At 41.6% G+C, this 10,645-nt stretch overlaps 1 protein-coding gene across 1 annotated transcript in view; it reads right to left on the bottom strand.

Moving 5' to 3' along the window:
• Nucleotides 1-6,104: 6,104 nt before the first annotated feature.
• cog3 (component of oligomeric golgi complex 3) overlaps nt 6,105-10,645 on the bottom strand; it is a 70,630-nt gene continuing 66,089 nt past the window's right edge. The window contains exon 23 of the mRNA XM_052014218.1: nt 6,105-9,217. Within this exon, the coding sequence (XP_051870178.1) occupies nt 9,188-9,217 (30 nt within the window). The 3' untranslated portion in view covers nt 6,105-9,187. The remainder of the gene's footprint in view (nt 9,218-10,645) is intronic.

Here is a 10,645-nt window from a genome sequence, read left to right as displayed (position 1 = left end):
GAGAGGGGAGAGATTTGATAGGAACCTGAAGGGCAACTTTTTTGCCCAGCGAGTGGTCAGTATATGGAATGAGCTGCCAGAGAATGTAGTTGAGGCAGGTACACTTACAACATTTAAAATGAACTTGGACATGGATAGGAAAAGTTTACAGGGATATGGGCCAAACACTGGCACAACTGATCCATGCCGACCAAGATTCCCATCTACGCTAGTCCCATTTGCCAAAGGGCTTATTACTGTGCTGTATGAATCTATAGCATAGATAACGTGAATGATGACAGAGCCTAAAAATTGAGGGCTTAGATTTAGGGTGAGAGAAGAAAGATTTAAAAGGGATCTGAGGGGCAACTTTTTCCACACAGGGTGGTGGGTATGTGGAATGAGCTGCCAGAGAAAGTGGTAGAGGTAGGTACAATTACAATGTTTAAAAGGGATTTGGACAGATGTGGATAGGAAAGGGTTAAAGGGATATGGGCCAAACGGGGAAATGGTACTAGCTCAACTAGACAACTTGGTTGACATGGACGAGTTGGATTGAATGACCTGTTTCTGTGCTTTATAACTCTAAATAAAGGCCTCTAATAGCTATAAATTTGTAGCCTCTGGAGAGACGAGAAGAGGGCTACAAATATTAGTCTTAGTTTTAAAAATGTTCTTTGGAAATGTTTATGGACGCAAGCAAAGTGTGCAGAGTAAGGGCTGGAGTATTGATAGTTTGAAGATGTCTAGATGTATTGTGATTCTTTTCCAAAATACACGGACACTGGGCTCAATGAAGGAAAGATTGCATTATCATCAAGGAGATGTTGACTAAAAGATAACTGGAATCAGCCTATAGATGTCAAGGGGTGGGGTGACGGAGAGGAACCTGGAGATTTTTTTCCAGTAGATTACGTGGCTAATTGGACTGTTAGGCTGCATCCAATGCTTCAGGTACCAAGAGGGTAGGGCAGGCTTGATGAACTATCTAATAGTCTTTCAGCAAACTTATGACTTCTTATCTAGAGCCATAGAGTTATACGGCACAGAAACAGGCCCTTCAGCCCAACTGGTTCTTGCTGTCCAAGATGCCCCATTCAAGCTAGTCCCATTTACCAGCATTTGGCCCATAACCTTCCAAACCATGTGCCTGTCCAACTGTCTTTTAAAAGTTGTTATGTATCTGCCTCAACCACTCCCTCTGGCAGCTCATTCCACATAGATACCACCCTTTGTATATAAAAAAAAATTGTCCCTCAAGTTCCTATTCAATCTTTCCCCTCTTACCTTAAACCTATGCCCTCTGGTTCTTGATTCCCCAACCCTGGGAGAAAGACTCTGTTCATTGATCATATCTATGCCCCTCATGGTTTTATACACATCTACAAGTTCACCTGTTTCCTAGGCTCCAGGGAATAAAATCCTAGCCTGTCCAAAATCCTAGCCTCCCCTATAACTGTCCCTCAAGTCCTGGCAACATCCTTGTAAATCTTTTCTGCCCTCTTTCCAGTTTAGTAACAACCTTCCTATAGCAGAGCAACCAAAACTGAACACAATACTCCAAGTGCAGCCTCACCAGCGTTGTGTACAACTGCACCATGACCTCCCAAATTTTATACTCAGTGCCGTGACTTATGAAGGCCAGTGTGCCAAAAGCTTTCCTCACCACCCTTCTACCCGTGGCTCTACTTTCAGTGAACCATGTACTCCTACACCACCACCCAGGGCCCTGCTGTTCACTGTGAAAGTCCTACCTGGATTTGACTTTCCAAAACGCAACATCTCGCACTTACCCAAATTAAACTCCATTTGTCAGTCCTTGGCCCACTTACTCAGCTGATCAAGATCCCTCTGTAATTTTTGATAACCTCCTTCATTGTCCACTATACCTGCTATTTTGTGTCATCTGCAAACTTACTAACTGTACCTTGTACATTGTATCCAACATTATTGTTTGTATACATGACAAACAACAATGGGCCCAGCACCGATCCCTGAGGCACACCACTAGTCACAGGCCTCCAGTCCGAGAAACAACCTTCCACCAACACACTCTGCTTTCTACTATCAGGTCCAATTGTGTATCCAATCTAACATTCCAGAGCAGCCTACCATGTGGAACCTATCAAAGGCCTTACTGAAGTCCATATAAACCATGTCTACCACCCTGTCGTCATTGACTTCCTTGGTCACTTCATACCTTTTAAGACATCCAGCAACACCTCTAATGCAGACTATCCCCAAGACCTCCCTGTCTACTTTTCCTAGTTCCGAAGTCTTCATGTCTTTCTCCATGGTAAAGACAGGAGAAGTATTCATTATCCTTAACTTTCTTTGCCCCCTTTTTGTCCTCCTGATTACCTTGAGTACACTCCTGCATCCTCCAGGGATTTGCTCAATCCCAGCTGCTTGTACCTGACCCATACCTCCTTTTTCCTGGCCCTCAATATCCCTTATCATCCACGTTCCCTGCCCTTGCCCAGCCTTACCCTTCACTAACAGAAACATACAGACCTTGAGCTCTCATTATCTCACCTTTAAAAACCTCCCACTTGCCTGTGGTCCCTTTGCCCACAAACAACCTACTCCAATCAACCTTTATGCTGGCTGTTCAATCTGTACTGAATCTACACTGACTGTTTTCCAAGATCCCTGTCTGGAAGTACTGTGATAAACCTGGGGAGATTTAATCTGGCTTTATACTTACAGACTCTTAAGTTGGAGGTAGCAACATTCAGGAAGATGTACATTCAATTCTTGATTGACCAGAATTGATGAAAAGTTCTACCTGGCATACTATGTTTTTAAAGCAATTTTTAAAATAGGCTATGATTTGACAAAGCAGTCCTTTACAGACAATATCAACTCAATGGCACAACTTGCATCATCTGCTTTCTTCACAAGAATCCTGTACTCTTGACAGTCTGTGGAGTAGGAACAACACCCCCAGGGGGCCAGATCACATCCCCACCCTAACAACTTGCAGTGAAAATTGATGGCAAAGGACTAATGATGGCCTTATAAGGAATAAACTGGGCATAGAATGGACAATCACAAAGGGATCAGGTTGTGTCAATTGATTGTCATTGGCATTTTGTATTATAAAATGGGGGTTCGGGGACATACCTGGGCAATTTTGCAAAGAAGCTAGAGAGGTCCTTATCAATCTGTACAGATGGGGTGAGGTGCATGGGGTGTGCAAGATTGTTAGAGACGAAAGCTGCAACAGTGTATGGTATTTATTATAATTCGTAAATTATTTCCTTGATACAATACCATAATTATTTTGCAGTTCCTTGTATTATCTTACATTACATTATTTGCAGCATTTTACATTATATTGATGGTGTTAGTTTCAATAAAGTTTTAAAGAGCTCTGCATTATGCTGCTTTGAATCTGTCTAGCTTTACCTCACTGATGGGTTTGGAGCCAAATACAGATAATGGGTCTCAGGGTGGACCACCTACACAATGATAAATACAAGTTACATTTGGCCCACTCTGATGGTTATAGCCCCTCAAGCAGAGCTGCTTCTAATCTCATTTTTACTCAGTCTTTTTACTCCCCCCCCCCCCCCAACATTTGCCCAATTATCTTTTAAATGATGCCTGTCCTTTCACTCTTTCCTTCCTTCCCCAGACTCTGTGCCTGCTTAAAATGTTTTACGTCTCAGGAATTTTCCATTTTAGATGAAGGATTTGGCACAAGTACGTTGTTTCTCTGTCCGCTGCAACTGCCTGAGCTGCTGAGTGTTTCTAGCATTTACAACAACTGCAGAATTTTGCCTTGTACTGATGGGTATAAACAAGTGCAGAGCTCGCAACGTATTGCAAGGTGCAGGAAACTAACGATTTTTGAGGATTCTCTTGGACTCCATCAACTCAGGCAGATACCACTTGGTGCTAGCAGTGGTTATCATATTGGAGGTAAAATGTGACCACTGTTCAAGTCCCGCTCCAGGGCAGATATTCCTATGCTAAACAACCTGATGCACTGTTAGGTTAACAGTTTTTCAGGTGAGACCTCAAACCAAGCCTTGCCCATTCTTCAAGTGGAATTAAAGGAACCCCTTGCTCTTCTCCGCAAGGTGTATTCTCTCTCAAGGCAAGGCCAATACTTATCTCCCAACCAATAGCATTAAAACAATTTCATCTGACTTTTTCTTCCCTGTTTGCGGGATCTAGCTTTGCACAAATGTGTTTTCAGCACACCAACTGTGGCTTCTTCACTAGTGCTTTGGGATATGTGGAGGTTGTGAGAGGTAAATTATTGCAATTCTTTCAATCAAATCCTTCAATAACTTCAACAACTGCAGCATCACTGTATTGCAACCCACCCAATGATAGAGTGGGCCTGTACCCCAGTGAGGCTACCATCCCTACAACAGTATGCATCCTACAGAGCTCCATAATACTTTCACAGATTGTGGTTATATTTTCACTTTAGTTTTATAGCAATAAATTCAAATCTGAAATGAAAAAGTCAACAAATCTGAAGACTGAGAAAGATTCTGTGGAGACTCAAAATAGATCCAGTCCCAAATGTAATTTACTTGGAAGTTTTGATTTGTTATCCTGGGCTCAGTGTAAAACACATTACCCATCAACAAAGACAGACTGGAGACTCAAGGAGCCAAATGCACAGAAGATACTGAAGACAAATTATCTGTAGGGGCAGGAAAAACTCAAAACATGGGAGCTCACCATGATAATTGCTGCATGTTTAAGATCAGACACATTTGCATGGAACGCTGGATGAAACAGTCAACTAGGTAAATATGACCAATGTGATCAGCAATATATACATTTTTAAATTCAGAGGCTATCCAAAGGCAAAATAAACCAGTATTTGTAAAGGGACAGACTTTATTGCTTTACTCTTAGCAGCCTGTTACAGTCCTCTCACGCCTGATTTACACTTTGCTGCCCACAATAATCCTTTATTCTACCTACAATTTTCCCGCTACTCCCCCCCCCCCCCACAACATTCCTCTCATTCACTATATGCTGATGCTCAGAAGTCCATGCTAAAGAGTTTATTTTAAGCAGTTGTTAGGGGAGCTCAGTGACTGTGGATACTAAATGCATGGGCATGTGTGGGGAGATTAAATCGCAGGGCTACAGGGAAGTCGGGGGAACAGGACTGACAGGGTTGCTCTGCTGGGCATGTGTGGGGAGATTAAATCGCAGGGCTACAGGGAAGTCGGGGGAACAGGACTGATAGGGTTGCTCTGCTGGGCATGTGTGGGGAGATTAAATCGCAGGGCTACAGGGAAGTCGGGGGAACAGGACTGATAGGGTTGCTCTGCTAGGCATTAGTTTGGACCCGATGGGCTCCTTCAGTTTTGCAGGATGATATATCCATTCTGAGTCTCAGGCTGGAATCTTCAGTGCAGTTAATAGAAGGTAGGAAGTGAAGTACTTACAGCAGCAGCACTGAGGCTTCACAAACTAAGGTTTAATTTCCACAATGTCTCCCAAATTTCGTGCTGAATCTGTTTCCACAGCAACACAACTGACACACACCATTGTTGGTGTACCATTTCTTCCAGCGTGATCCCAGGCACACTTTCCTGGCTCAGCAGGGCAAGGCTGGGCATCCTCAGTGCAACAGCCAAGCGCACTCACAAAACGGCTCCGACTGGGGCCTGCGCCTGGTGTCAAAGATGTTGCTGAAGTTGAACATTTACGAATAGCTCTAATGTACACAAACATTCAAACACCTAGGAACTACTAGAAAAACAGAACATTTAGATTTAAAAAATTAAAACATTAAAAACACAGACTTGAACGCAATCACATTTAAGCCAAATTGCAGCTAAATCAAATAAAATGGTTGACTTACCATTTCCCTGGCAGCCATCACCTTCCCCAGATGGTTTCAGTGGAATTGTTGTAAACCTGGTGCAAGCCCAACAGTGGAGCTTCAGCGCCACTGGCTGTCCCTACCCTGGACCAGCAAACTTCCCAGCAGATTTCACAGTGCTAGTGCTGGGTTTCAGTAACTCCCTAAAGAACGTGTGCAAGTCCAGTGGCAGCGTCGGCGACTGGGTGGAAGTTCTGGCCTGTTTTCCACTAATCAGCTTGTTGTGCAATTTAGGATAATGTCAAAATCAGAGAGGAAGTTCTTGAAAACATTTTATTAAAACTATCAGATTGCATTGAGAAACTGGGGACAAGCATGTTTATATTATTAATCTCTATGTACATACAATTTACATTATATAAACCCTTTAAAACACCCAAAAATAATCAGAATCAGTGAATTGGGTTCTTGTTAGTTGTATCCGTCTCTGAAATAGACTACTGTAAGCATCAACTCGGAGTCGAAACTAAAAAAAATGCTTCTAAAGTATAAAATGCAGATATACCCTTTATAATAACTGTTAACTCTTGCCCACAATTATTTACACAATAGTAAAATGTCATTTTGTTCCATACAAGGAAACCAACTATGTACATCGTGCATTTCCCCCTAATTATCTTATAGAGAAAATCATTGTTATTTAACAACATATACATTCATGTTACAGGACGTGTTTCAATGCAAGCTATTTTAAAAATGCAACCTGCAAACTTTTTGGACAACCATTAAAATAAAACATGGATAGATTTTTAATCCCACAGAATGTAATATTCGGCAACTAAGTAGATGATTTCTAGAATTAATCACTCTTGTGTTAAAGTTAAGTTAGAATGTTTTAAACCCCAAGAGAGTAACTCATGTCAACATAGGACTTTGGGCTCGGAAGGGAAAGAGAAACCTTGGCATTCTGCTTACCCATCACAGAGCACAGATGAACAATGTCCTTCCTGGTGTCTGCCTATCGCACAGATGAACAATGTTCTTCCTGGTGTCTGCCTATTGTACAGAACTCCCAGTAAGGAAATGGAGAGTTTCATGAAGGACCTTATTGCAAAGCTAATTGAAAGCTAACATTTCAATTCCAAAGCCTTTCACCGAATCCAATTTCCAACTGTGACAGCCTCCCCAATGCGTAACAGATTTATCATTTTCCAATTGAGCATCTTAAGATGACAATTATTTATCTGTGTGGATGATTGGTAAGTATGACAAATGATTCTTCATAAATCATTTATACATTACTGGCCCAATTAACATGGGAGGTCTAGGTTTAAAACTGAATGCAAAATGGGACAAATGAAACCAGGTAGTAAACTAATTTGGTACTTTCATTTCAGAATTGGCAGTATGAAATTAATCTTTGATTGAGAGAGCAGTTGATAACATCAAGCTTAATACCTTAAGGCAACTCCTCATTTAGCTTGCTGCAGTGATAAGGGAGCTGCAACTGATTTGTCCATGAAAATACACAAAGGAAAGAATTTTTAGGCCATGAGGAGAGGGGGTTGGGGTGTAGGTCTTGTTCTTAGATAGAACTGGTATAACTCTACAGGATAAAAAGTCCAATTTTGTGTTATGACCATTGTGATTCTCATTCCAATTTACTCATCGACTCTACCACAGTCCATTCTCAATTGGTTAGTGTTAAATCAGTTAATGTTAAAATGCTTACCAAACAATCTTCAAAGTTCAAATTACTGCGGTTTAAGAGCAAAGTGAGACTTGCTGCATTTGGATATTTATAGAACAAATATTTGCATCTGGGAGTGTGTTTTCTACACTATTACAATTTATCCCTATGGAAAACTTCCACAGTGAGTGATCTTTGTGCCAATTGATGCTACAGCTTCTGTATTTTACTGTGACTTATACTGTTAGCTACACTGTAATAATCAATGAAAAGATAGTGCATAGATTACCAAGAAAACCATATTCCCCTAGTGAGTGTATGTAGTTTCAGCTTGGTCCACAAGGGTGAGAAATTTGCATCAAACTCATGCAGAACAGTGAAAATGGAACTAAGTTTAAACCAACCAATTAGCACTGGTTTGGTAAGTGAGTAAAAGATGTTGTGGCAGCTATGAAGTACACATCACAAGAATTACACTGCCTGATCTCATCTGCAAACCACCTCTGGAGCACCACTGTTAAATCTGTTGCCCAGAAACATGCAGCATGTTGGGACTCTTTTGGAACTTGGGCTAACCCCATCTATTGTGGCTCAAAGGTCCTTTAGTGATACAAGTCCATGCAGTTTCAATCCAGTTGCTAACTTGGTGTCTCTGTCAATGATACTCCAAAGGCTGGGCAATGGGAAGGGTCATTTGTAGGGGTCTACTTGAGTAGTTGGGGTTGGGGTTGAGGCTGAGGCATAGTAGCAGGAACTTTACTCTGTACCACTCTGTGCTGCTGTTTGATATTGTACAGGGTGTCTGAGATGGGAGGAGTTACATTCGCTAACACTAACATCCCTCAGCAAAAAATGAGCTGCTGGAGGAACTCAGTAGAGGGAAATGGACAGCTGACATTTTGGGTTTGATCTGAAACGTTGACTGTCCATTACCCTCCACAGATGCTGCCTGACCCACTGAATTCCTTCAGCAGCTCGTGTGTTGCTCCAGATTCCAGCACCTGCAGTCTCTTGTCTCCCCACCAACATCCCTCACCCTGAAAAGCAAAGAGAACTACAACAAAAAAACAAGTTTATATTGTGGATTACACAAGACTAACACAAAGGATAAAGGGAGAGTCAAGCTGAACTTCCCTCTGGTATAATACACATTTCAATGTTCCCTTTAATACCACATCATTCATTTATGCAACTTCTACAGCCAGCGTTATGTCAGTATCAAATTCAATGTTTCCTCAGTTTAATGTACAAATTATAGCCTATAGAAAATATACAAATACACACACACACCAGTCAAAAAACCAAAGACCTTTCAGACTTTGAGAAATGAGAAGCTCCTTTAGGAAACCCCAGCCTTTCAGTGTTGAAGCAGAGTCTTTGGTAGGCACGTCAGACATTAGAGAACTGACTGTACACGGGGTGGCCCTTGACCCAAAATTATGAATAAGTGACCTTCCATTCACGACCAGCCCTGGGTTTTGAGGAGATGAATAGGTAAATGGTGGCATGTCAAATTCTTCACCAAACACCCATAACTTTTACACACAGTTGTGCAGTGGCTACAGATTATAGTCAGTGATCCACAAAATTCTCTTCAGCCAACTGCTTCACTCCAAGTGCCTTCCGTCACTCAGTGCTTCCCTCGACCAGTTAATGCCCAGTTTTAGGTGTCAGACATATCCCCATTTTCTCTCCACTGTGTGACAATGATCCTAATTGGAAGCTGACAACAACAGGTTTACCTGCAAGAAGAGGGTGAAAAGTTGAGACCAGTTTGAAAAGACATGAATTAAAAATTGCCCACAAGTTTCTGACATTGCCAATTCAAACTAATCTGGATGAGGGGTGGAAATGAGTTCTAGTAACCTATACATCTTGAACTGCAAGAGAGCATCATCAACTGCTCCATGTCTGACCACCATCATTCCATGTATTTGAGTGAAATGACCCACTACCTGTAAAGAGAATCAATGCCCTGGGGAAGTGAGGGTACAGACAGGGAGAATACTCAGGTCTCCTTCCTCTCAAAATATATCACACTGGAGTTAAGAGCCAGCTTCTCTACTTTGACTGAGATTAAACACAGGAAGAATGTACCTTTAGCTCAAGTCACACCACCCAAAGCCTTGTCCTCGAGGGTTGTGTGTAATTTGATACATTCCTCCTTCATTTTAATTAAATATAAAATTGTAACATTTGGACCTTACACATAGGCATCCATCTGTTGGCTTGAGTGGCCTATTCCTGTGCTGTACATTCTACAAAATTCAACATACTGGTAGTTCTGCCATAACACAATAGTAATGTTCCTAAGAAACCTTGCCTTCTAAAAAGTTGTGTTATAGCAGAACAGGCAACATTGCCTTCAAAGCACAGATTCAAACAGATTTTCCCAATCACGGTTATGCTTTAACCCACATAATGCAAATAGTGCTCCCTAATCCATTAATCATGTTATAATGGATGTGTGTTATGGAAACACGTGTTACATAACAGGACTATCCATATTTCAAAAAAAAGGTTTTTGAAACAAATGAGATGTAAAGCCCTAACACTCGGTGGCAAACTTCAGCTCAAGCCAACTCATCCCTGTTGCAGGGGACGGGGAGATGGATTGACTTTACACAGGGTGTTTAGAATCTTTAAAAGGAAGCTTTTATGACTAATTTTGTGGCAAAATATTTCCATCTCAGGTTCTCAGATTTCACCCACTCCACAGAAAACATAAAGGGGTGCTGTGAGTTTGAACTATTTCTTAGCAGGTTACTAAGTTCTTGGAGCTGCATCTGGTGAAATAGTTACAGGAGAATTAAATGGCCAGTTTACACACACACAAAACGCCCTGCACTTCACGTGGTAATAATGCTGCAATGTTATGAAACAGATTAACATAGAGCAATGGTGCAGGAGGATCAGCCAACATTTATAACGTCTACACTGGCTCAGGCCAGGAAGTTCAGGACTGAAACAATAGCCCCAGTCCCTTTAACTGAATAAACCACGCTATAAATTCTGTGTTCATCAAGTCTTTGGTTCATACGTCTTTTAGTAATCTGGGGGGCGTGGGGGAAGGGGTGAAGAAAAAGCAAAGCACGCTGAAACTGTGTTTAGGAAGAGGTTAACTGGAGTTGTGTTTCCAAAGATGGCATAGAACTCATCCTAGGAAATAC

This window comes from Pristis pectinata, chromosome 4, assembly GCF_009764475.1.
Source record: "Pristis pectinata isolate sPriPec2 chromosome 4, sPriPec2.1.pri, whole genome shotgun sequence".
NCBI lineage: Eukaryota > Metazoa > Chordata > Chondrichthyes > Rhinopristiformes > Pristidae > Pristis > Pristis pectinata.
The sequence above is the reverse complement of the archived record's forward strand: the minus strand, read 5'-3'. Positions and strand labels throughout refer to the sequence as shown.